At 42.1% G+C, this 26,500-nt stretch overlaps 2 protein-coding genes and 1 long non-coding RNA gene across 6 annotated transcripts; 2 read left to right on the plus strand and 1 right to left on the minus strand.

The window, feature by feature from the left end:
- Positions 1 to 1,897: 1,897 nt before the first annotated feature.
- GJB7 (gap junction protein beta 7) lies at positions 1,898 to 12,118 on the minus strand. Of its 2 annotated transcripts, XM_041480330.1 has the most exons (3): positions 12,041 to 12,118; positions 10,290 to 10,346; positions 1,898 to 4,851 (listed from the first exon to the last, which is right to left on the minus strand). In XM_041480330.1, the coding sequence occupies exon 3, from the start codon at positions 4,831 to 4,833 to the stop codon at positions 4,030 to 4,032; it is 804 nt and encodes a 267-aa protein (XP_041336264.1). In that variant the 5' UTR covers positions 4,834 to 4,851; positions 10,290 to 10,346; positions 12,041 to 12,118; the 3' UTR covers positions 1,898 to 4,029. The 2 variants fall into 2 exon arrangements, with proteins under 2 accessions (XP_041336264.1, XP_041336266.1); XM_041480332.1 differs by lacking the exon at positions 10,290 to 10,346 and having other exon boundaries at positions 12,041 to 12,088.
- Positions 12,119 to 20,150: 8,032 nt separating this feature from the next.
- On the plus strand, positions 20,151 to 22,735 carry SMIM8 (small integral membrane protein 8). Of its 3 annotated transcripts, none has more exons than XM_041480432.1 (3): positions 20,151 to 20,263; positions 21,340 to 21,481; positions 22,382 to 22,735. In XM_041480432.1, the coding sequence occupies exons 2-3, from the start codon at positions 21,362 to 21,364 to the stop codon at positions 22,538 to 22,540; spliced, it is 279 nt and encodes a 92-aa protein (XP_041336366.1). In that variant the 5' UTR covers positions 20,151 to 20,263; positions 21,340 to 21,361; the 3' UTR covers positions 22,541 to 22,735. The 3 variants fall into 3 exon arrangements, with proteins under 3 accessions (XP_041336366.1, XP_041336364.1, XP_041336365.1); XM_041480430.1 differs by lacking the exon at positions 20,151 to 20,263 and adding an exon at positions 20,271 to 20,577; XM_041480431.1 differs by lacking the exon at positions 20,151 to 20,263 and adding an exon at positions 20,272 to 20,543.
- A 196-nt stretch (positions 22,736 to 22,931) lies between these two features.
- Positions 22,932 to 24,405, plus strand: LOC121360537. The gene is made up of 2 exons (XR_005956221.1): positions 22,932 to 23,490; positions 23,793 to 24,405. It is a non-coding gene; the product is annotated as an uncharacterized LOC121360537 (long non-coding RNA).
- The last annotated feature ends 2,095 nt before the right edge of the window (positions 24,406 to 26,500 follow it).

Consider the following 26,500-nt stretch of genomic DNA (forward strand, 5'->3'; position numbering starts at 1 on the left):
AAAGCCACCTACGGAAACTCCCAAGGAAATAAATTTGGCGTTTGCATTTGGATGTTTTACCTTGGGTGATACAGGAAACCTCCCACCCTAGCAGGTGTAGCACACCTGCATGGGCAGCTTCTCCGGGGCCTGAAGCCACACCCCTGCCTTGGGGCTGCTGGGTGGGATGGGGCTCCGGGGTGGCCGAGCCAGATGTACCAGCAGCACTTCAGCTGCTTTAGGGTGCCCCAAAGGTGCTGTCAGTCCCACTGCCCAGTCCTTCTCTGCCTTCTGCCTTTTCTTTCTCCTTCCTCTGTCTCTGCCTTCTAGAATTGTCACCCATTCACTGTGGAGCATTCAAGCAAAGATGCTTTCTTTGATGCCCCTTGTTGCCATCAGGAATGTGCTGACTAAACCAGCAGGTGTTGCTGATGGGGAAGCAACCAAATTGAGGGGTCTGTCTGAATGCAGAACATGGACTGTTTTGTGATCAAAAGACACCTTTAAACTGACAGTCAGTCTCTGGTGCTCAACTATGTTTATAAAGAAATGTGCTATTACCTGAGCCCTAATTCAGTGTAAGTAAGAGTAGTGGTTTTGTCCCCACATGTTTCAGGGTGGTCCTTCTCAGCAGGATGGGGGGACTGTGGGTTCTAGAGCACTATGCTGGGACATTTGGTCTAGGATGCTGGATAGTAAGTGAGCAATGCTTGTACAAACAACAGTGGAATCAGTTTTTGGGTCAGGTGAGGGGCAAGTAGTTGGCTAATTGTTGCAATTAGTTTCTGTGCCAAAGAATTGGTTGGGGCCTCACCTGTGTGTAGGGGAGAGAGGGACAGGGGCAGGCTACGCTGGGGTTTAGGTTCCCACGTTGTTGAAGCTCCTGCTCGTGCACTGCTCAGCCCTGTCTGGAGACTTGGTATGGAGGTGATACAAGGGATAGGAAAAGGGATAGGAAATGGGGCCACTGGTACTGGAGAAGGGAGTAGAGGAAAAACTATCAGCAAATAGGGAAATATTTTGTGTGTGTCTTTTTTTCAAACCTCTTCTGTCCCAAGGCAAGAAGCTTACTTGGATTTTAAGGAAAATGAGAGTCTATGTAAGACATGGATCTTTTGATGTTTGCAGGGATGTTTTGAAATACTAATGACGTAAATATTTTTGTATGAATGTGCATGCAGTGATTATGTTATTTCTCCATTACAGTATGGGCTCAGATCAGCTTCCTATCAATTGCTTATATCCTTGCGGAACATAGCACTTGAGTTCAGTTTTTTAAAATGTTAGTCTGAGTGATTCAGAAGTTTAGGGACCAAACCTGTAAACTCATTTGAACCAAAAATGTAACAGCAAATGCCTTCAGGCGTGCATGGATGAGCAAAACTTAAACTGGAGAACAAAGGCATATAAAAGTGGGGAAAGGGAAAAGAGCCAGTAAAACCAAATGGTTGCCAAGAGCAAGGGTTCAGAAAGCAGATGGATTGGTGTCTGTTCTCTCAGGTTAAATGATGCTCGTTTTCTTTTCATTAGTAGCCATGTAAAGCACTCAAATTTTGCAGCACATGATGTGAAGGCTACTTGGCAATTTGCTGTGAGTGAGTCGGGTTGTGTGGAGTTGGTCCATAATAATTTTTCTAAATATTTCTCATGTAAGGTACTGGCTTTATCAAATCTGAAGTATCTTCCAAGACTCGAAATGTTGATTTTGGAATTTATTTATAATTTCTTGGCTGTTGGAAGAGAGAACTAAAAATAAAACTTTGAATATCCATTCCAAAGAATTAGAGTTCTTGTTTTGATGGGAAAATTTTTGGTCTAAGTGGTAATCTCTGACCAGCCACAGAGCTTTAGGTGGTCTCTAAACCCCTTCAAGCCCTGACTTAATATACTTTTTTATTAGAGAGCTGCTAATGCACTAATTTTATCAGAAACCTGTGTTGGCTAAACTGTGTTTGCTTCTCTTCATTTTCTATCAAATAAACCTTACCTTAAAAACAATGAATAAATATTTTTTCATTAATGTGCTCTTAAAAATCTGTCCACAGTTATTAAAACCCAGATATTTCAGAAACATTTTTTTATTTTATAGCGTTGCCCTTGTCTTATCATTAATAAAATGATGCATGGGGGTCCAGATGGGCCAAGATAATTTTAGGGTTTGTTCTCAGTTACTTAGGCTGCGGCAGTTGCAGTTTCACAGGGTTCATGGGCAGTTTTGCTTCAGACACTCTTTGGTGGGTTTTGTCCAGGAGCTGCAAAAGACTTTCTAACTGCATTTCTGTCAGGAGCCACCTTCTGTGTATGTAGAGGTTTAAAAGAAAATGTTCTGAATTGTATAAGGTGGCCTGTCTCTATATAAGACTGATTCAGCATCAATCAAGATTTAAAACTAACTGGCCACAAGCTGGCAAGCTGGTATCTGAGGGACTGCTGTTGCTGCTAATTTCAGCAGCAGCAAATGTCTTCCCATATTTTATAAAAGTAAGTTTATTTTAGGGAAAAAAAAACCCAAACAAACATCAAATCTTACCTTGAAAATCACCATCAGAAGTGCGTAGCTTGTTCATTAGTTGCTAAATTTTGCTCTGTAACTGCTACTCATTAAATGTAATGCTTTGTAACCAAAGCCATGGGGCCAGAGGGGGCCTCAGAGAAAAAAAAATAGTTAACCTGCTTTTGCCACGGTTTCTTCCTCCTTATCCTGGCACAAACAATAAAATTAGTTCAGCATTCAGGCAGCTCCACTTCAGTTGGTGTTTTTCTCTAAACTGCATTTTGATCAGGCTCAGTACCAGATGTATGTCCAAAGGTCTTTCATTCCAGCAACAGAAAGAATACTACCCTGAAGGAAGTTTTTAAGGCAATACTTTCCATTGTCTTAGAAGCCTAGGTTCAACAGAAGACATGTCTTAGCTGATTTCTGTCCCTTTCCTGTTAGCCCAAACAACGCAGATGACAAAGAGCAGTGGTGTGTGGTGTTTGAGATACTTTGGAATTTGGGGGAGGGAACAGGTGATTCTTTTTTACTTTTTTTCTACTGGGGCTCTTCACATTTTTAGATTTCATGTGTTCTTCTGCAGCAGAGAAATCTACTGAAGGAGTAGCATATTTTCAGCCTTAATAAAGGGACCAGATTCTAGGCTAGTTAATACTAGGGGTTACTGGCTACTGTTGTGTTGTATTGCATGGTCTGCATTTCTCTATTCAGATCCTAGGGAAGCAGGAATGATCTGTTCACTTAAATGCCGCTACTACAGAGCAGAAGTCTAATGAAATGGGAGCTGCTTGGTGCAGGTAACCAGGAGTTAACTCTCTACCCTGGCACGTGCTGCTTGCACAAGTTTGAGCAAGTGCCTTTCTTAAAGGATGCTTTTTGATTATTAGCACCCTAATAGCTGTAAAGGCTCAATTCCAGAAGGAGGTGCTCCACAAACAGCTAAATAACCAAATCTGTCTTTATCACGTGGGCTAAACTAGATGTGTCTACCTCTTCTTGGTTCTTCCTTTTTTGCGATGTTTCATAGTACAACGGAATGGACTAGTGACTGTGCAGCTCACTTCAAGGCACAGCAATCACTCTGTGCCAGCACGTTCCCACTGCCATTTCAGCAGTTGCCAGGTCTGATCCACCCACCTGATAAATCCTGTACACCCCTTGCTGTTCATCTTAATCAATCCCAGGTTCTTCCTATCTCTGCATATAAAAAGCCCATTTTTTCTTGTACCAAAGCAATTCTGTGTAATATTCAGTACACAACTGTTTGAGCAATTGTTTCAGCGTGATTTATCATAAGCATCTGTGTTCATATTAAAGCTTCATGGAATTCTCAGAACTTCTACATTTTTTTTCAACATGAAAAGGTCTCAATGATTCTATGTACAACATACATAATGTAACCGAATTTATCAGCTCAAGTAATGGGGAACTAACAGAGAAACAGCATTTCCTATGTAACTATCCTTTCAAGGGATAGTTCTGCAAAGCACTGATTGCAAAAGCAATTTGTCAAAAACAGCTTGTGTAATGGGAGGGTGGTCTCCAGCCTTCTTTCAAGTCAGCGGGGAATGTTTTTCATGTTCATCTTGCATATTCAGAGGCAAAGATGACGAGCTGTTGTGGAGTCGTCCTGCAGCTGCTGCTCTGTTGTGCCTGATGAGCTCTGATTCGCAGCAATTGCTTTTTGAGCCTTGCTGGTTCTTCACGTGTCTCTTCAGATAACATTTTATGGAGTATTTGAACATCAGATAACTCAGTTCACTTAGATTTAATACAATACACAGGCATGAAGTTGCCACCAGAAAATAAAGGAAAATCATCTTCTCTGTGGGTTTGGAAATATAACAGTCTACAGTATTGGGACATGGTTTTATGTCACATTTCACAAGATGTGGTATTTTGAATCCATTGTACAATTTATAGAACAGAACAAGAAAAAATATTTCAAGTCCTGTTTTTAAAATGAGGCTGATTAGGTAAGTGCACAGCAATCCACCATCTATCTTTCCCGGATTTTTGTAAAGCTTCTGGTTGTGGTGTTTCTCTCTGTTCTCTCTGTAAGCAACATGAAAGACAACCAAGAGTGAAGGGGTGGAGACTATGATTAATTGCAAAGCCCAAAATCTGATGTGAGAGACAGGGAAAAAATGGTCAAAGCAGACATTTTCACAACCAGGCTGCTTGATATTGCACTCAAATTCATCATGTTCGTGTTTCCAGATGTTTTCTGCGGCAGCAACATAAACCAGTAAGCGGAACAGGAACACAACAGCTACCCAAATTCTTCCAATTCCTGTTGAGTATTTATTCACTCCACTCAGCAGATCACGTAGGAACATCCAGCTCATTTTTCTCATCAAGGAAAGATGGAAATGCTATATCAAAGAAACACAAGATCAGAGAGATGCATCCTCTTGGGTGAAGACAAATGGGACATTCATTGAACATGAAATATAACCAGTAACTGAAACAATTTAAAATTATTAAGCATTTAGAAGTAATTTAATATTATTAAGCATTTACATAAGAACAGCAAGCTGTTCTTATTTCTGATAATTTAATAATTCTGGTACATTCTGATGCTATTGAACAAAATTTATTTGCTGTTTAAATACATTTTGTCAATTAGGCTGAAGTCTAATCATTGTGTTAAGCTGTCCTCTGTAAGAAATGTGCCTGTTCTCCCTGAGGGTCTCCTGACTGTCAGGTAGGGCTTTCTCTGCAAGTTCAGGCTGACACTACCACTGAATTACACTCAGCTTAGCCCTGTCAGTTATGCAAATACTACACACAGTCAAGTCAGATTTCACTTTCAAATTTATGCATAGGAACCAAGTGTTCCATACTAAGTTGACTACAAAAATGCAAATTGATTGCTTTTTGTCTGTGGTCTAACTTTTGGGTAAACTTGTGCAATATTTTAAATATTTTCCTGCTTCATTGGATTTTATTTACTGTAATTCTTATCATTACTCCAAAATATGTGTGCATATTTTGTGTGTGTGTGTGTGTGTGTGTGTGTGTGTGTGTTACAAGTTCTTATCTGCACAAGTCTTTCCTGTCCTAACTCTAGAACACTTCTTTTGGAAGAGCTGCCTAAGGAGCCACTGGCAGGGAGACTCATCAGTGTCAAAAGAAGACCTGAAGTATCCACCAAGAATATGGTGCCCACCTTTGCACCTGGCCCCATCTCCTCAAAGGGAGTCCACCCTTGCAGCTGGACTCCCCATCCCAGTCCCAATCTGACTGGATCCTTGGGGGTATCAAGCTCCTTTTTTTTGTAAGAGCAAAAAGTGGAGATATTCCCAGCACAAAGAGTAGCTGGGAGACATGAGGTGAGGAGAGAAATCAGAAGTTTCCATGTGTTATGTCATTTAATGTCCTCATCCCATCTTCTGCTTCTGCAAATTCTGCCTAGCAGGAGAGAAAATGTGCCCCTCTGTGGCTGCAGTGGCACACACAAATCCCACTGACCTGCTGTAGCTGCAGGGACTGTTGATGGAATGAACAAGTTCATCTGCGGGCAAGTTTGAGTAGTAATCAGGCCACAGCATCACAAAGCTTCATGGAAAAGGTATTGAGGCATTGGAATGGGCTGCCCAGGGAGGTGGTGGGGTCACATCCCTTCAAGGTGTTCTAGAAACGACTGGACGAGGCATTTAGTGCCACGGTCTAGTTGATGAGGTGGGCATTGGTCAAAGGTTGGACTCAGTCTTGGAGGTCCTTTTTGACTTAAATGATTCTGTGATTCTGTAAGGCTCAACACAGATGGAAAGCTCAGTGTTTGTTTTGCTGTCCCTCAGCTCTGCAGCCCTTCATGACCTCTGCCTATGGTCAGGTTCTGCTGGGAAGCAAGGTTATTTGGATATTCCTGCATTGCTACCACTAGAGCTGAGCAATGGCTTGAGGAGCTGAGGGACAGCTGCAGAAATTAATATATTCCTTATTTATACTGCCAAGAATGGTTACCAAGCTGCTCCTTTATGCTGCAGATAAAAAAGATAACAGGGAAATACCAGCTTATATCCTTTCAGACATATGCTCCTATGCTTTTAAATATGTTTGGCAGAGTGGTTACTTTTTCATTAAAGAGCTATTCCTGTCTTCCACAAACAGAGTTCAAGCAGAAGTTTAAATCAAACTTTTGAAGACATGAGCTTCAAGGCTTTAATGCTTTCTAAATAAGCAACACACAGTCACAGCAGTCTCAAAGGAGCTGAACAGCAGGCATGAACACACCACTATGTAATAAATCACAGGCAAGGAAACAAAGCATTCACTGGGAAATGTTACCACGTGCATGTGCATCTTGTGGATGATCTGTCCTCTGGAGATTTGAAGGAAAACCTCAAGAGGCCTCTTCTAAGTCTAAGATGTGCACAAGGACCATTCGAGGGAATTCTGAATTTTGTTAATCCATAGAAAACAATTGTGGCTGCAAGGGGGCTTTTGCTGATGGCCACTATAAGTGCTCTTTCTAATGCAAAAAGCCTGATTTCACCTATCAATCCATGGTTGGAGTTACACCAGTTCTGAGCCTCCCACTGAACAGAAATTAAAGAGATGATGGGTCACCAGCAAGGCACAAAAATTAGTGGGAACCAATACTGGTGGAAATCAGGACATGGTTATACCTAAATATAGATTGAGAAATTTACCTTGAGGTCTCTTTTTCCCAAAGTTGAGCTGCTACTTCCTTAACTGAGCAGCAAGAGGGATTAGAAAAGATCAACTTTACACTTTCTTTGCCAATCCCACATTGAGAAGAACAATATAAAGGAGAATAAGAAGTCCTGACTGAAGAAAATAGGGATCAAGAATTTTACTAAAGTCAACAGATCCTGAGCAAGGGACAAATCCAGCCAGACAGAAGATTGGATGGATGAAATTCCTGCAAAGCTAATTTGAAAGAGAGCAACACATTCTGTTACCAAGATGTTTAGTAATGAGGCATCAGGGATTCCACAGAACTGAAAGTGGTTCCTGGTCTGTCTGCTCTGTTGAAGAGAAACTAAAATTTATTGAAAGACTGCAGGGCAGGTCTTGTGGCCCACAGTGCTTCTGCAGCCAGAGGTCTGCAGAACTTTGGTTACATTTTTTCCAGTTGCAGCCTTAACTTGATAATGAGAAATGGCTGTAGAAAACAACCTTCAGCTTCAAACCTAAAGGGCCACAGGGCCTCTTTTGTAGGTTTGTTTGTAACTAGCACAGCTCCCCTGTTCAAAGGAGCTGCAAATGTGCTTTGAAAAGGTTATGTTTGCTTTATGACCACTGTTGCTATAGATGTGGATGTTAACTGATGCTTTTGCATCCTTTGAAAATACAATTAATTCACTGAAGCATTGCAAAGAACACATGGAATGGGGAAAAAAAGAAAATGGACTTCAAAGACAAGGAGTTACTCAACAGGTAAACAAGAGGAAATTGATTTATGGGACAGCACAGGCACAAGACTGATAAGGGGTCAAGTTAGCTCAGCTAGAGAAGATACATTAAGTGGGCTGTATGAAATTCAGAGCAAGGTGAGGATTCAGACAACGAAAAAAGAAAAATCATCTAGTGAGCACATAGCTGGGCAGTAGGAAAAATATGGCAGTGGTATTTTGTAACACTTAATGAAGTGGCAGTACACATAGCAGCAGATGCTGAGTAGTGTTGGGGCATGATGCTTTAGCAAAATTATATTCTGGCTAATGTAAGGACAAGAGAGGAAAAGCGTGATCCAAATCCTTGCAACCAAGGAGAGATTTATTAGGTTCATTTTGTGCAGAAAGAAACAAAGGGAGTCAAGAAGGGAAGCTAGCTAAAGAAATTGAGTAGATTGTGGGAAATGTATATGACATCAATTTGTGTTAGGGTAATGTCCAATGCAGAAAATGAAATTACTCAAAGTTTTAAAAAAGTTACAAAAGCATTAAAGGGGGATCTCCTTGGCACTGTGGACATAAAGACCACAAAATAGACTTGGCCTCTACTGGAAATTACCAAGGAGGCATTAGAGAGAGTTAAACAGTAGAAGATAGGTTATTTGCACCAAGTACTCAAGGAAACATTAAATGGAGCAAGAAGTGAAAAGCAGGGATTTGTGGTTAGACTTACTTCAACCCTCTGCTCAACACACACATGCACACCCCAGTTTGAAGCAAAGCTGAAGATTAGAAATACGTTGATTTGTTTTTCTCATTACTAGCTGAAGTGTGAGTGATAAGCACGTAAACAAGATCTGCCAGTTAAGAAATAGCAAATAATCTCTCCTCCTCATCACATACATCCTTTATTCCCTATATGGGATTTAAACACCCCCACCAACATACACATACACTTTGTACTGCTCATGAGAGGCACAAATGACCAGAAGAGGCTTCCCACCCCCTTTCCATCACATTTATCAGTGACTCGATTTTCCCTCTTGGGGTTGGGCACATGTTCTGGTGAGCAAACAGAATAACCTGAATGCACCATTAACTTCTGAGTGTGCTGAATGTACTTTATTGAGTAAAGTGTTTGAATAATGCTATTGTTGTTGAATATATTCATCAAATATTAATTTCTGTCATTCACTGATGCCTACAGGAGGTTGGCTAATGTGCATTGAGTAATGCATCCATTGAAAAGCACAGTGCTCAGAGAATTACTTCACCTAGATTTCAATCAGCTCTGCTAATTTAATTACTTTAAAAGCAGAAAAGGTATTTTTGTGTGGAGGAAAATGGCAGGCAGAAGGCAGTGACAGGAAAGTAAGAAAATGCAAGAACTGAATAATTGGCGAGGAAGTGGGGAAGCATCCTAAGTGTTAGAGGCACAAAGGGCAGGCAACTTGGAACTCAAAGAGCTGGCAAATTACAGGAAGAAGGCACAGTACTTTGGGAAATGGAGATGGAACAGTGAGAAATAAGAGAAAGAATACAAGCCTCTGAACAGTGGATCTATCAATTCTGCACAAGCAAGCTAAATTATCCTCACAGTTTGATGGATGGAAGAGCTCCTTTTTCTGACGTAAACATTGCTGGGGAGTATTTGCTGCACCCACAGCTTATCTTTATTTATTTATTTTTTTTTTTAATAACAGGAAGACAGAGAACTATAAATAGTGACAAAACATGATAAAGAAGAGAGCAGAAGTAGAAATCGCAGAGGATATAGGACCATAAAAAAGCAGAGCTGGTAACAATCTTTAGAGTCCATTCTCTCCTTTATTTTCTACACATCAATCAAAACATCATCACAGCAATTTTTTTTTCTTTCCCCAAACACCAAAGATCCTCCCAGTGTTATGAGGAAAAGAAAAAACAAGTTCTGGCACAATGGTTTCCATAAACAACCAAACAAATAATGAAGCTTATCTTCAGGTGTTCATTTAGTAACTGCATTTTGCCCTTATCTTTTCTGTTTGTTGATATAAGGAGGCATGCACCCATTTTATGGTTGCTGAGTCTGTTTCATGGACTGCCTACTGATTCCTTACTGACTACCAGAGGTGTGAGGTCCACAGGCTGAGAAACACTGATTTGCTTTGTTCTCTGGCCCTAAAAAGGCTTAGCTGTGCAGAAACTGTTCCTGGCTGATCAGTCTATTCTTAAGTTGATGGAAGCTCCACTAGCCCCCTCAGCATGCTGCTCTCATTACTCATTACTCGTAACTCATTACTCAGTGCTCTGCTAGATAAGAGGAGGGATCAGGAATCCTCCTGGGAACACCAAGGAACAGTATCACTTGATTCAAAGTCACATTACCAAGCTGCACATGCACCAGCTGTGCAAACTGCTGCACCTCTGCAATAGGAGCTGAAAAACTCTTGCTACAAGTCACTAACCTTGCAATGACTTTGGTTCTTGTTCAATGGTGAGAGTGCCACAGTAATCTTCAGGTCCTTATGAGAGAGTCAGCAAGAGAAAACAGAAGGCATAAAAATTAACTTTGCCTTCTTCAGACAACTCACTTCTTTTTATAAAATAAGTAAAGCTATAAGATTAATGTAGTAGTGACACTCATTTTTAAGGCTCTTCAAAAACTAGCCAGGTAGAACCTGGCAACCCATGAGCAAACACAGCCCTCCTAGGTCTGTGTCCTAGCCAAGCTGTTCACTTCTGCTATGACCACTGCTAGTCATTCGTAGTGCAGCAAAGCCCATGGTTCTAAGGCTGATGTGAGCCAAAATTTTCCCACCTATTTCATCCTTCAGGTGCTTCCAGAGGAAGGAGAGGCCCCCAAATGGCAGAGGTAAACCTACTGGCAAGAGCTTGCTCTTGTCATGCACAGAAAAAGAGTAGACACTGTAGATGCTTTAGAATGAAATTCATTTATATGAGCCCTTCATTAACATGTAGCGGGGAAAGGGCATCCTCTCCTACAAACACTGTCAATCCAGACAGAGAAAACATGTGCTGTCACGGGGCAGATGTGGTTTATCCAGCATCACTCAGCACATCAGAGGCAGAGCTAAGAAAAGAACCATGGTCTCTCATAGCCCAGTCCCTTGCTTTCACCTGCCTTAGCTTGCTGATTCCAACCTCTCACTGTTCCGTGCCTATTATTAACTTTTAACTCCTTGGAGCAAGAAATAAGCTCTTCAGTCCACTGGGAGATAAACCTCTAACTACTGTGATATTAAAAGCAGAAATAAATAGGGCTTAAAATAGACGTGGTATGTAAAGACATTAGCCTAGATACTTATTTGTCAACGATCTACAGGAAGGAAAAGGAAACACTGGATGGAAGAGGGCTCAGCTGGTCATTTAGCACAATACTGGAGCTGGTTGATTTGGCTTTTACATCTGATTTTCACATGGGTTTCTGCAGTGGCTTGGGACAAAACTCCTTTTTTTCCCTCTGCTTCAGGTGCTTAGTTGCCAAACATTCACTTTCCTGAAAATACAATTTCTAAACTATGGCAAAATCCCATCTTGTTTTGTATTTAGGGAAACCACAAACATCACTTAAAAAACCAGCAGCTGCCGAGTGTGATGCTCTGCCAGCTGCTAATTGCTGTGGTCTCTTCTCTGCAGCAATTAATGGGTTTTCAGAGGGCAGAAATAGTTCACTGTTTTCTTTGTTACTTGGTCAATGATGTATTTTTAAAAAAATAAGCTCAGAAGTAGCCAAAATTACTTAATTTTTAAAGCCATGATATTCCTATCTCACCTACATGACTACAACTTCATTTCTCATCACCCGGGTGCCAAACAGATAACCCATTTCTACCATGCTCTCCTGATGTAAACAAAAATCTTCCTCCACAGCAAATGATCTTCAACAGAGATAAATATTTGCTCAACTCAGGCTACTGTTACTATTGTCACACTTTAGTCAACTTGTAAATTAATAAAAAGAATTGAACAAGTCAAAAGATTTCCACTTGGATAACAAATTGTCACTGGCCACATCAGAGATTTTAACTGTAATATTATGAAGTACTGCAACAGTGCAACAAAAAGCAGATTATATCCATAGTTTATGTTGGCTGATGGGACACTTGCATGAGGCTACTATCAATCCTATTTAATATTAGAAAATCAACTTCTCATTCAGTGAAACTGTATTTTATAACAAGAAAATCTAACTTACCTGTGTCCCAGTGAATGATTACAGCTGGATCCCAGCTCTCTAGTGGAATTAACAATCAACAGCTCATTTCTGAGAAAGGGAGTTACTATTTTATGCCTGGAAAATGGGAACTGCTTATCTCCTAGGTAATACAAACTAAATGAGTGCAACCTGATCATCCCTGCTGGCACACAGCTCAAACCAGAACCATAAAGCGTCTTGTATCATCAGAAAGATATGAGGAAACTGGCATTTATTTGAAGTTGTAGGATTTATCTGCATCTTTTGAGCACTCATTGGCATCAGCTCAGATGCTGCACTCTGTGTTTTCACAGAAGCACAGCCTGAAGACGTGTGTTGTGAGCCTTAACTCACACCGTTTGCTCTTTGACATTTTACATCAGATTTGCATTTTGTGTTCTCCTGGGCAGGTCAGCTGTCCACAAAACACACATATTCTTTTAGGCAGACATGACTCCCAACAATACATTACACAAATGTTCAGAAAAGCCTTTCTCTTAGGATTTTAACATACAGTGGTTTTCCCAAGCAAGTGAAGCCTGAGGTTTTTTTATTGAAATGTATTTTGTTTATTGCACATGCTAATCAGTACCCACGTTGGCCTACACAGCTGAACCACTCCCCACCAGGAAGCCTACAACTACACTCTCAATAACTAAGCAATGGAATAAGTGTTTATGCCCTGCCTCATGCATCTCATATCAGGGCTTTGGTGGCCAATTTTACCTGGGATGTGGCTGTTCTGCTGAGTAATATTACAAAATATGCAGAAAGACTGAACTCCTTGCCTCTTAAATGAGTTATTCACACTCTAATTTATTCATAGTATAATTTAATTAGCTCAGACTTACTGTGGCTTTTATCTGGGAATTATATGTGAATGTTTGGTAGTTTTACAGAGAGGAAACTACCACACAGACTTACACATGTGCCTGAACCTGCACCTTGTTACTGTCCCCAGAGAAGCTGATGCCTTCAGAGGGTGACTAAAGGTGCCAGAGCTTGGAGCTGGACTGCAGGTAATGCAAAGCTTCCCAGATATCTGCTGGCAGCTCATCACGGCGGAGAGCAGGAACTAGGAAGTTCCTGGAGTGTGTGGAAGGTAATTCCCTGACTCAGCTGGTAAGGGAGCTTGCCGGGGCAGTGCTCTGCTAGGCCTGCTGCTTGCTGACAGAGAAGGGCTGGTGGGAGGTGTGGTGGTCGGCGGCCATCCTGGGCACAGAAACCACAAAATAATAATTTCTGGTCCTTGGTGAAGTAAGGAAGGGGGATCAGCAAAGCCTCTGCCTTGGACTTCCAGAGCATGGACTTGAGTCTGTTCAGCACACTGGTTCACAGAGTCCCTTGGAAAACAGCCCTTAAAAACAAAGGGATCCATGAAGGCTGGACATACTTTAAGAAGGAAATCTTAAACGTACAGGAGCAGGCCATTGCCATGTGCTGGAAGGTGAGCTGGTGTGGAAGAAAACCAGCCTGACTGAATAGGGAGCGTTTACTGAAACTCAGGGAAAAAACAGTTTATGACCTTTGGACGAAGGGGCAGGAAACTCAGGAAGTGCACAAGGATGTCATTAGGTTATGAAGAGTGAAAATAAGAAAGGCAAAAGCTCAGCTAGAATTTGATTTGGCCACTGCTGTGAAAGATAATAAAAAGGGGTTTTATAAATACATTAACAACATAAAAAGGGCCAAGGAAAATATCCATCTCTTATTGGCTGCAGAGGAAACACTGTAACCAAAGACAAGGAGAAGGCTGTAGTATCTGATGCCTTCTTTGCTTCAGTCTTCAACAGAAAGACCAGCGATCCTCAGGGCAACCAGCCCCCTGAGCTAGGGGTCAGGGACAGGGAGCAGAGTAGACCCCCTGCACTTCCCAAGAGGAAGTAGCTGGTGGACTGCTGAGCCATTTGGACCCTCACAAGTCTGTGGGACCAGATGGAATTCATCCGAGGGTAGCGAGGGAGCTGAAGAGCTTGCCAAGCCCCTCTCCATCATTTATCACGAGCCCTGGCTAACTAGGGAGGTCTCAGTAGGATGGAGGTTGGCCAGTGTGACTTATCTACAAGAAAGTTTGGAAGGGGGATCCAGGAAACTACAGGCCAGTCAGCTTGATCTCAGTGCTGGAGAAGGTTATGGAACCGAACATCTTGAGTGCCATCATGCAGCACGTACAGAAGAGCAAGGGGATTAGACCCAGCCAGCAGATGAGGGAAAGGCTGTGGATGTTGCCTACCTGACCTTCAGCAAAGCCTTTGAAACCATTTCCCAGGGCATTATCCTGGAAAAGCTGGCAGCCCATGGCTTGGACAGGCACACTCCTCTCCAGGTTTAAAACTGGCTGGGTGGCCAGGTCCAGAGAATGGTGGTGAACGGCGCTGCATCCATTTGGCATCCAGTCACTAACAGTGTCCCACAGGGATCAGCCCTGTTCAACATCTTCATTAGTGATTTGAACAAGGGGATGGAATGCACCCTCAGTAAGGCTGTAGATGACACTAAGTTGAGTGGGAGTGTTGATGCATTCTACTTGAGGGCAGGAAGGATCTGCAGAGGGATCTGGACAAGCTGGATCAATGGGCTGAAGCCAATTTTACAAGGTTCAACAAACACTTCCTTCCCTGGAAGCATTAAAGAAATGACTGGACATGGCACTTAGTGCTATAGTTCAATTGGGATGGCAGTGTTCAGTGAAACATTGGGTTCACAGATCACAGAAACCAGAAGGGACCACAAGAATCATCAAGTCCAGCTCTTAAGTAAATGGCCCATACAGGGATTGAAGCCACAACTTCAGTGTTATCAGCACCATGCTCTAACCAGCTCCTCTCAAGGTCAATGATCTGGAGGTCTTTTCTAACCTTAATGATTTTATTATTCTATATGGTGGTATTTATTAAAAGAAAACTGTAAGATGCAGAAAATCTGAAGAGTTCCAGAATACTGTGAGTCAGATTCCCTTACAACAGAGTTTGTTCTGTTGAAACAGTGAAATTTCTACCCTCTGTAGTCTTCTTAGGAGCTCTGTTCCCTGCCTGAGATTAGAAAAGGTGCCTGCGTTAGAAAGGATTTTAAGTTCCCACGCCTTAAACTGATTGGGAGTCCTGGTGTCAGAGGCAGAGGTTAGTCCTGGTCTGTGCCTCCACTTCCAACTGCCTTCCCAACTGCATCGCCCTGCTTACATTAGACTGAAAAATACACTTTATTATTTTTTCTCTTCTGGCAATGGACCAGGGAAAAAATTGGCATACTCCAAGGCTGAGCAATTATGACATTTCATGCGAAGAAGTCCAGAGCAACTACAAGTGAAAAGAAGTCTCCCCTTGCCCTTCCTTTTTGGAGATGCAGTCTTAGCTCAAATTTGTCTTTAAACCCCACTGTAAGGTATCTGGCTGTACATTGTTGTAGTGAGAAAATTTAGTGCTACACATGTTTCTCTGCTCTTCTTTTGTAGTAGAAATCACCTTTTTCTTTCTAGAGGGGATGCTTTGAGTTTTGATATTCTGTTCCCAGTCAGAACCAATTTACCCACTCAAAAATGAAAGTAGAACCAAACAAAGTGCCTCTTTCCTTCCATACTGAATTCAGTTGAAAAAGATTTATAAGCTTGATCAGTGTTTGAAGAATAACAATTGCTTTAATCTTTGCTGGAAAGCACGGCTGGGTGATTTGTTTTGTCTCACAGAGACACGGCTGGCTAACAAGTATTATAGAAGACATACAAATAATGTTATGAAACACAGAAGAGTCTTGGTTTTAAAATGTATATTGCCTTAAAACTGTTTGGGATTGTCAGTGGTAGGGTTTCAAACAGTGCATGCTGCTGTCTGAAAACAGCTTGCTTTCAATGGGAACAACACAAAGGATCAAAAGCTGCTGAAAATCACCATAAGGACTCTTGAGACTGACACGAGCAGAGCAACAACCACACAAAAAGTCCTCAATACCCTCAATGCCACCCCTGTCTAGCTGGTCTGTTTGTTTCTTATGCATTTATGTCCTTAATATGGCCATACTATTTCACATGCCTCAGTGCAACAACAAGTTCATCATTAGCTTTGAGCAAGGAGGGAAAAAGTACTTCTAATTACTAATTTTTGCTTTCCCTTCTCCCCAAGATTTGTTCAGCACAAAACAAACAAAAAAAAAAGTCCCAGTTGTCAACTCCAATTAAATATTATGAAACTCATGGTGCCTAAAACATTTTAAAATAATTTTAAAAGGTGAATTTCATATTCACATATCAAAACTCTAACAAATATGTGATGGTAGTTGCCATCTCTCACTATAAGTCATACCAGTGCTGAAGCCCCAGTGTAGATGCAAAAAGAATTTTTTTTTCTGCCTACAACAGCTCTGTAACTGTGTCTCTAAAGCAAGGATAAGCTTATCAGTACCTTGAGGCACCCTATCTTTATTCTGAAGACAATGTGAAGCTCTGTTCTTGTGCAGAACTGGAAATAAGCAGGAGCTGTGAGGTCAATCAGCCAGGGCAGGAGGCACGGTGCTGTGCCCCAGACCGCACCAGGCTGGCTGTCACATGCTGACCATGTCTGCGGGGCACAGCACCGCTCCGCTCGCTGCAGAGGCTTCTGCAGCTCAAATGATAAGGGCATGTGAGTCTCAAGAAAAGCAGAAATCGCTGTGAGGTTGTGAATGGCTGTGGCACAAAGCACAATACTGAATGCAGAATCCCAAAGGAATTTAGTTGAAAGGAAAATAAATCTCAGTAACAGGCTCAGGTTTAGAAAAGGAATGGGGTTTTGTGTGATTTCTTTTCAGGAGCGATACTCGGATATTAAGAGGATAGGTGACTCAGAAATGCCACAGATGTTTACTATTCTACACTTTCATAAAGCCTCTCCTATAAAATATACCAAACAACTTAATGGATTGAATGTTTCAACATCCTTTGGGTCAGATGATAGCAACATAATATTCACATTAAAGATAACATACAACACGTTCCCACAGTCATAAAGCAAAACTAGAAACAGTAAGCAGTCTAAGCTTTTCATCACTGCACAGTTAATCTGGTTAGTTGGCACATGCTTAACATATGCCAAGTACCAGCATTCACATCAAAGCCTAAGCCCGTTTCCACATCCCTCTCTGCTTCTCTTTTTACACACAAAGCCTTATCCCACAGCCCTTCATTAGGAGAATATATTCTCTTCAGCCAGTGGTGTTTTTTGTACAGTGTAGGATCTTCCCTTGTCAGTGATGCCTGGGACCTACCTGTCCTTTATAAGATGGGAAGTGCTAGAGAACTAGCAGCAACCTAACAATCCCTGCCACCAATATATTGAAAATGTGTTCTGGCATAAACCCATCCTACCAAAATCTGGAAAAATCTATCATGACCCTGCCTGACTTTGGATCAGAAGTTTTATCTGCATGGGTGGTGTAACTGCTGGGAAAGGGTACATGGCCAATAAGTGAGGGCGCTTTCTCTCTGTTGCTGTAATTCTTTTGGCTTCCAAAATGTGGGGGAAAAAATTGCTTGGGAGCTGTATGCAGAACATCTCCTATATTACCTTTACGGTAATCCCCTTTCCCCTCAAGAAAACCAAGCTACTTTCCCAGAAACCAAGCTCTTGCAAAAACCTTGCATTGGCTTCTTTCAATTAGACAAATATGAAAACAAATGAAAGCAGCATCACTCAGATTTTCTACTCAATAGTTTCCAAACAAAATCAGCTGTGTGGCATATGCCTCCAAAACAATAGCTACCAAATTAGCAGATGGTATGTTGTGAATTAATTGTTGACACAAACCCCAGACATACCACTCAATCCTCTCCTGACACCTAAACTTATTTCCCTATTATTTTTCTCACCTCATTATATTTGCTCACAACAAGAAAAAAAAATTAGATACTCCATCTGGATTTAGACATGAAAAGTTAACCTGCAATTTATTATTACTCTGCCATCTTTAAAAAAAGAGGCAGTTTGATTACTGCAGAATAAAAACATGGAACAAGAAGCTCTCTAAGCCTGGACACCTCTAGATACCATAGAATCATAGAATTATTAAGGTTGGAAATGACTTCTAAGATCACTAGGGTCACTGTTTTCACCACTAAACCACATCCACAACTGCCACATCCACACGCCTTTTGAGCCATTCCTGGCCAGCTTGTTCCAATGCCAGACTACCCTTTCAGTGGGAAAGTTTTTCCCAATCCACACCTCCCCAGCACAACGTGAGACCATTTCCTCTTGTCTTGTCAGTTGTTACTTAGGAGAAGTGATCAACCCTCACCTCACTACAACCTCCTTTCAGGTAGTTGTACAGGACGATAAGGTGCCCCCTGAGCCACCTCTTCTCCAGGCTGAAAAACCCCAGCTCCCTCAGTGTCTCCTCACGGGACTTGTGCTCCAGACCCTTCAGCAGCTCTGTTGCCCTTCTCTGGACACGCTCCAGCACCTCAATGTCCTTCTCTGGACCCCAGAACTGGACACAGCACTCGAGGTGTGGCCTCACCAGTGCTGAGCACAGGGGAACAATCACTGCCCTGGTCCTGCTGGCCGCACTATTGCTGATCCAAGTCAGGATGCCACTGGCTTTCTTGGCCAATTGGGCACACTGCCAGCTTGTGCTCAGCCACTGTTGGCCAAGACTTATTTGTTCCCTCCTGCCTCCCTGGCTGCAATAAGCAGACACTCCACCAGAGTCCTCTCACTCACCCTCCAGGTACAGACAAGTGTGAGCCAGGGCTGGTGAGTCCAGAGCTACATGCGTTACCCCAGCAGCTCACTGCTGCTAAAACTGTAATATTATCCATCACATCTCAGTTCTGCCTGCCAGTTACCTAAGGGAGCACTGATCTGTGTCCCTCCCTACCCTACAGGTATTGTTTTTTCCAAAACTTCAGTTTTCTCCCCTACTTTATAATGTGGCTGAAACTGCCCGGTGGCACTGAACTCAGTGAAGGTAGGAAGAGACGCACAAGCAGTCAGAGGCAACCATATGGGCTTTGTTTCCTCTGGACCTCAAGCAATTTTATTAATTTTACTGTTTACAACTAAAAGGAAACAAAACATCACCACACAGCAGCATTTACATAACCAGGAGTTTCCAGACACCCAAAATCTTGGGTTTGGATCTACACAACAGAAGTTGGACACTTAAATTGTAGCATATTTTCCTGCTCAACTGACTGTACTCCCAGAGACTGTCTCCACATGAATCACTCCTTTCTCATTCCAGCACTTGGGACCAACCACAGTTCTGGGCTCCTCAGTACAACAGAGACATGGAGTGAGTCCAGTGGAAGGAAACAAAGATGACTAAGGGACTTCAGCATCCCTCTTACAAGGAAAGGCTGAGGGAGCAGGGCCTGCTCAGCCTTGAGATGAGATAATTAAAAAGGGGGCTCCACAGCGTCTGTCAGTATCTGAGGGGAGGCTGCAGAGAGGATGAAGCCAGGACTGGCTGTGACCATGGCCAGGTGCGAGGAGTGGCTCAGCCATGAAGAGCCCGTCTGATCCAGCCTGCTCCTGCCCCCTCCCACTTACTAGTTTGGAATGCTGCGTTGCCTTCTGTGCCCTTCACTTTAAAAAGCATTGAGGTGCTGGAGTGTGGCCAGCAAATGGCAAGAAGGCTCTTGAAAGGTCTAGAAAACATGTCTTATGAGGAACAGCTGAGGGAGCTGGGGTTGTTCATTCTCAAGAAGACGAGGCTGAGGGGGCCTTTATCCCTCTCCACAACTCCCTGGAAGGTTTTTGGGGCCAGTTTCTTCTGCTGTGCCTGCAGTGACTGGACTAGAGAGAATGGCCTTGAACTGAGAGGGGGCATTCATATTAGACATTAGAAAAATATTTTTCACTGTTAGGGTGGTCAGGCCTGAAGTATTTCCCTGGGAAGTGGTGGGAGTCACCATCCCTGCAGGTGTTCAAGAGGCCTCTGGATCTAGGGCTGGGTGATTTAGTGCTTATGGGTTACAGTGGTAGTGTCGGGTGGACGTTTGTAGCGGATGACCTGAAAGCTCTCTTCCAGCCTCGAAGACTCGGGCAAACAGCTACACACCCCCACCAAGGACAACACGCTCCTCCCGCCGCCACACGGAGGAGGGGAGGGGAGGGGAGGGGAAAGGAGCGGCGGGGCGGGACCCGCTTCCCCCCCGCCTCCCCGGCCCGCGCCGCCGGCCTCCGCCCAGGAGGGGGCGCCAGCGCGCAGGCGCAGCCCCGCCCCGCGGGGAGGCGCCGCTGGCTGCGAGCGGTGAGTAGCGAGGGGGGGCGGGGTGGCGCGCGCGCCGTTAGTGCCCCCCCCTTCTCTCCGCCGCGCCCTCCGTGAGGAGATCCCGCCGGGGGTCCCGGGAGTCCCCGGGAGTTCCTGCTGGGCTCTGCCAAGCTGGGGCCAAACTGCCCCCTTCGTCCCGGTGGCGGCGCCAGGAGCCCCTCGCCGCCCGGAATGGGGTTGTGCGACTGCCCTTGGCGCTGCCCTTCCCTTCCCAGGGGATCCCCAGCACCGTGTCTCCTCTGCTCCTCAGTAATCAGGGGTAGGCAAGGGCGTGTTTTTCCGCTTTTGCTCAGGTGCTCATAGAATGGTTTGAGTTGGAAAAAAAATCGTCTTTGGGTTATAAAAATCATCTGGTTCCAACGCCCCTGCCAGAGGCAGGGACACCCTCCACAAGACCAGGGTGCTCATAAGCCCCATCCAGCCTGGCCTTGAACACTTGCAGCGATGGGGCATCCACAACTTCTCTGGGCAGCCTGTTCCAGTGCCTCACCACCCCCAGAATAAAGAATTCCTTGCACGTGCTAAGTAGCTTAAATTTTCCCTTTTTCATTTTGAACCCAATGCATTTGCCCTGTGAGTGCAAAAGTGAGACCTGAGTGCTGGGCCTGCTGGGGTGGGTGGCTAAAGTGACTGCTCTGCACTGGTGCTTGGGCTGGCCTGTCATGTAGAAGGTTTTTTTGTAGAAGAGTTTTTCCTAGGATTGTCTTTTTAACCAGTGGCCTGAAGACTGATGCTATTTGGTCCACAGGTAGCTAAAGCATTAGCCAATGGCAAGTGAAAAACCTGAAGCCCATTATCAGGAAAATTAAATTTGCTGTATAAAGATGTGAATCTCCTAAGCTTAATTTTAGAAACATTTTAGAAATTAACAAGATTAGAAATCACTGTGCGTAAGCTGGGACTGTTAGGTGACAACAAGGCTGATCAGTAATGTTTACACCAGTCATAATTAAAATTGATGCTGTAAGACAAACTGAGTGTGAATTTGAATCCAGTGAATGCAGCTCTTCCAGGTTTTTTACAGAAATTACACTTGTTTTTCATTCTACTTCTAGGAAGTACTCAACATTAAGCAACATGTCTTCCACCAAACCTCCAAATGAAAATGAAACACCCAAAGAGAGAAAACCAGGACTGAGGAGTGTTCAGACAACTATGCTTTTCCGAGCTGTGAACCCAGAGCTTTTCATTAAACCTGTAAGACAGTAGTTCTGAGAGAAACTAAGTATGCTTGAAGAGATGCAATTCTCTGGGCATTATATAACCATCTCTTGTTATGCAAACCACTCAGAAATGTAACTAAAAATATTATTAATTTTTCCACTCTTGATTGTGGAGGATGCAGAACACTACATTGCTTATTGCAACTTTTGTTTCATTGCTGTATTGTCTGATTCTTTAGCCAAGTTGCTTTCAGAAAGACCTGTTTAGAGGTATATTACTCATGTAATTTGACAGGTCAAATAATGTTATTATTAAGTAATAAAAACAACAAGAGTTGTTTTTAATATTTAAAAGGGAACAAGTCATAGAAGGCAAACTTTCTTGGTATGAAGTGAATTGATTTTTGGTAGCTTCTCAATATTTTGGATTTTCCTTTTTCTTGCTTTTGTATTTAAGTTGATGATACTCAGGTTTTATTTACATTTGCAGAACCCAGAAATGAGTGAAATTTTGTGCCTATAAGTATAGATTTAATAAAAGTAGATTTTGTGATAAGAATACAAAGTGTGGTTTAGAGGATTGTAATCAAGCAGGACCAGAGTGCATTGTCCCAGATGAATTCTGTTAAAAGTTGTGGTGGGGACCTTCAGTAATTGGTTTTGTCCGGTTCATTCATACTCAGTCAGCATTTCTAACCAGCAAAATAGAGAGTACTGAGCAATGTGCTGTTCTGTCTCCAGAAAGAATCTTATTTTTCAAAGGGAATTCCTTTTACTGTCAGAAAATTCAGTCTGCAAGAAAGCAGTGATGATTTTTTGCAGATGTCACAATAGTTTACTGTTCAGTTTCTAAGCTGAGATAGATGAATGTAATGTTTGAGCTTAATGAAAAATGTTTTGACTAAAAACATTTGCCATGTTTTTTTCTTGTCAGAACAAACCTGTGATGGCGTTTGGACTGATTGCAATTAGTCTCTGTGTGGCCTACCTTGGTTATTTGCATGCAACAGCAGAGAATAAAAAAGACCTCTACGAAGCAATCGACAGTGAGGGGTCCAGATATATGAGGAGGAAAACTTCCAAGTGGGACTGAGAATGTAAGAAAGGAAATCAGTAAATCACTCACAGAACTTTTCCAGGCAACTACTGTTTTTTTCTCTTTCCCTTGAAATAATGGATAAATGTCTCGCTTGCTATTTAATCCAATTCAAGTTCCTTTATAAAATGCTGTGCCTGTGTAAATAAACTGCAGTAAAGATATATCTGAAAATAAAAGTGATTTTAAGAATTGCCCTCTATGATCTCTGCAGAGATCTTTGTCAGAAGATATGAAATCACTTTGGACCTCCAATCAGTACTGATAAATGCCTTAGAAACTGACATGATAATTCAGCTTTCTCTTTGCTTTGATTAAATGAAGTCAGGGGTTTATCTTTTTTTTTTTTTTTTTTAACAGAATGAATAATGTATTTTCTGTGATTGATTAAATGAAGTCAGGGGTTTATATATTTTTTTTTTTTTTTTAACAGAATGAATAATGTATTTTCTGTGAAAAGTAGATATCTTGATCTGTTGATAACAGTGGTGCAAGTAAACTAATTTTAAGGCAAGAAAGATCTGATAAAGCAATTGGTGAAGGGCTTTATTTCAAAAAGGAAACTGTAAAATGCTGGCCAAAATAATCCTTGGATGCTTAATATACTCTTCCTTACAAATGAAAAAAGATAAATCAGTAGCCAAATAGAGAAAAAGTGAAACAGGTGCTTCTGTTAAGAGAAAGGTAGGAAGAACTCAGCCATTATCTTTCCTGTTTGGCACCATATGTCAGATCAGTGAACATGTTGGCTTCAGCCACCAGTTGATAGCTTTAGCTCCAGCTTGGCCAGAGTTTGTGTAATATTCCTGACTAGTCAGCAGGACTGGTTTTATTTCAACTGCATTCAAAATTTTAATTTCTCTTTATTGCAAAGTACATTGTGGGATGTTAATTTATGGCAGGTTACTGAACTCAAAATAAGGAATGGAAAGTCTTAACATCCCCAGGTACTTCTGTGAGTGTGGCTGGAGTGTGGATGGGCATTGTGGCGTTTCCTTAGCACACGTGGTGGTCCCTTGTGAGCCTTTGAACGAACAACACAGGAGGTGTCTTCCTGTTCCAGCACCAAGTCCTTCTCCCATGAGCTTCCCAGCTGCTTCTGGGTGCCTGATGTTTCCTAGACAGTGTCCCATTAACCAAACTCCAGAACATGTGGTGGGAGGACACATACCAGGCTGTGACCTGTTTCTGCTATGGACCACTACTGATGCTATGTTGCAGTTTTCCATTCAGTTTCTTGTATTTACAGACCCAGCAAGGGCTCCCAGGGAGCTGAGAGACTTCTTTGTTGACCCTCTTCTGACCAAGGTGACTTCTGTCAGGCCAGAGAAGGAACATGCAGGAACTCCTGCTTTACCATTCTGGGAGTGGCTTTGGGTTTTATCAAAAGATTTTGGTACTGAACATAAAAAAGGTGACTGGGTGCCTTGAGGGACAGCAGTTGCACCATGGGATTTCTCTGTATCTCCCTCTAAGTCCTTCACTTTGAATCTGAGTTTACTTCTGTTCTTGTTTTATAGTTTACTGTATCTTAAATTCAGCAGGGCTTTGGTTAAACTGCCTCCTTCCTGAGAAGGGAAGTGAGCTCCACCTATAATAAAGCTTTTTTTTGAAGAAAGGGTGTTTTTGTAGCCTTTAAAAGCAGATTTCCCTCTGTGAGCCTGCTGCCCTACAACAGCAAGGTTCCTGGGCAAATCTAAGTTTGCAGGTGAGGAATCTACTTGCCTTTTGATTGGTGAAGGAATTTTTGGGTGAAATGATCAAGTATTCAGAACTCTCACATGCTGTGCATATCCTGCAGAATATATTTTGTTTGATGTTTGTGAAAGATCTTTAGAATAAATCTGTTTTTTTGAAAATGATCACACAGGATTTTAGCTCTTTTCAGTTCATTAAAATGCACAGGTCTCATATGTTTGCTTGAATTTAACTAAATTATTCCCAGATAAGTGGTACAAGTAAGTATTTTTACCTGGTTTTCTATAAGCTTTTAGAATACATGCTTTGATCCTCTGAAGATGTCTGCAGATGAATTGAAAGCCCATTCTCTTACTTTCACATGTTTGAGAACAATGCAAGATTTGTGTTCTCAAGATTTTCAGTAATGTTTTGTGAAGTGAATATGGGTCTGGCAGTTACTGGGGAAAAGAAAGCAGGACTGGAGGCATAAGGAGATAATAGACTGACCTGGACAGGGTGTAGGCATGTACATGCCAGTGACACTTCTTACAAAAGCTGTCTGAGATAGGGCCTCTTGAATGTTGGCTGGAATCAAGTCCCGTTGACCAGGTTACTTTAGAACTGTGAGGCTGAAGGAAGAATGGATATTTAAATTTGTCCTATTTTTTCTTTGGCAGCTGCTGTACAGATAACTCTTAATGATACACAATTTATATATAAAAAAGAGATAAAGCAGTGCAAATACGGAGAGGTATGTGGTAGGTTAATAAATGTTACAGTATCAACACAGGCATTTGCTGTTTTAAGTTCCTGATTTTTATCATAAGAACAATGTGTGTATAGGGATTAAAGGGAAAAAAAAAAACCACCCAAACAAAACTGCTTTGATACCAACATTTGTTTGCTCAGCTCTGAAAGCGTGACACCCCTTATGCATATATATATATATACACACAGCACCAGTATAGTTTCTTTTGTTCTGTGTTTTTCAATTTCAGTCTTCAGTATAGTGATAATTATCTATAAGGGATGATAACTGGCTTGCCAAAAACTGTGAGTCAAAATTGTTTCCTGGGCAGAGGCTCTTTGAGATTTTTGCCAGTTCTTACTGTCTGTGCTGACTTTCACATCTTTTACCAAGAACAGCAACAACATGCTATGATTAAAATATCCAAAACTGTAGGTGTTGTACTGTTCCTAAGATCTCCTTAGACTATGTGGTGTGAATGGGACTTGTTGACATTCAACAACAAAAAGCAATTAAACAAAAGTCCAAAGCCTACTGTGATGCTGCTTAACTATTACCAGGGAAAGTTAGTTCCTTGTGGGTGAAACCAGCCCTTCCCCAGTAACAGTTGCTACATAGGAAGCTGCATTCAGGCTGGAGAGGGTCACTTCATGAAACCCTCAGCAGGAATAGAGTTCTGACACTCTAGTAACTATTACAGAATGACACTGGAACACCACAATGATTAGAAGTTCTGATCTGGATTCCTTTGTTGTGCTGTGTGTTCAAAAAGGGTGCCACCACCACCTCCCAGTGCTGCTTTTGATCAGATTCAGTATTCCAGAGCACAGTATTAAACTCATCATAAGATACTGAGAAAGTTCATTTCTGAAATTCCTTTCTTTTGTTGCAATCTGAGATTTAGGAAAACTCCAAGTCCTCTTGATTCTATGTGCTCTGGCCAGTCATGAATGCATTTACATCTTCGTAAGAAAGAACTGCTGCATATTAGTAACTCCAGTATATTCAGGGGGGAACAAGATCAGCTGTTCTGTGGTGCATGAAGCATTCTGAGATGGACATAATGAAGTGTGAAAGGCAAAGGAGCTGCAGGACCATTAGCAAATGTTTTCTGAAGCTCAAGTACTTAGCTAAGAACTATGTTTGATTTAACATTTGCGCAATCATCCCATCATCCTTCCAACAGGACACAGCTGGGATGTTTAATCCTGAATCTCACCTTCTTACAACTGATTCTGGCTCTTGACCTTAGACTGAAGCTCTCTCTTGAGGTTTGATTTTTTTCAAGGCATGCCACAATGATAACCTCCGTGATGAAGGGCTCATGGTAGCATTCATACATTTGAGGATTTAGGAAGAATCTGAAGTATATGCTGTGCCTGATTGTCTTAGAAGTTTCTGATCAGCAGTGTAAAGTTTTGTAGAAATCACATTATGCCTGGTTTTTTAATGTGTGTTATGAAGATGAATGTTTGGTTTCTATTTTAAACAATATCAAGAGTTTATCAATGTCCTGAGAGCCCTGGCAG

Source organism: Pyrgilauda ruficollis, unplaced genomic scaffold, assembly GCF_017590135.1.
Source record: "Pyrgilauda ruficollis isolate IOZ18807 unplaced genomic scaffold, ASM1759013v1 scaffold51, whole genome shotgun sequence".
NCBI lineage: Eukaryota > Metazoa > Chordata > Aves > Passeriformes > Passeridae > Pyrgilauda > Pyrgilauda ruficollis.

Bases quoted from the DNA above. Each gene is read 5' to 3' on its own strand.
- GJB7 (XM_041480330.1), bottom strand. From the start codon at position 4,833: ATGAGAAAAATGAGCTGGATGTTCCTACGTGATCTGCTGAGTGGAGTG.
- SMIM8 (XM_041480430.1), top strand. From the start codon at position 20,456: ATGGGGTTGTGCGACTGCCCTTGGCGCTGCCCTTCCCTTCCCAGGGGA. The intron at 20,578-21,339 runs GTGCTCATAGAA...TTCTACTTCTAG, and splicing joins GTTTTTCCGCTTTTGCTCAG to GAAGTACTCAACATTAAGCA. The intron at 21,482-22,381 runs GTAAGACAGTAG...TTTTCTTGTCAG, and splicing joins CAGAGCTTTTCATTAAACCT to AACAAACCTGTGATGGCGTT.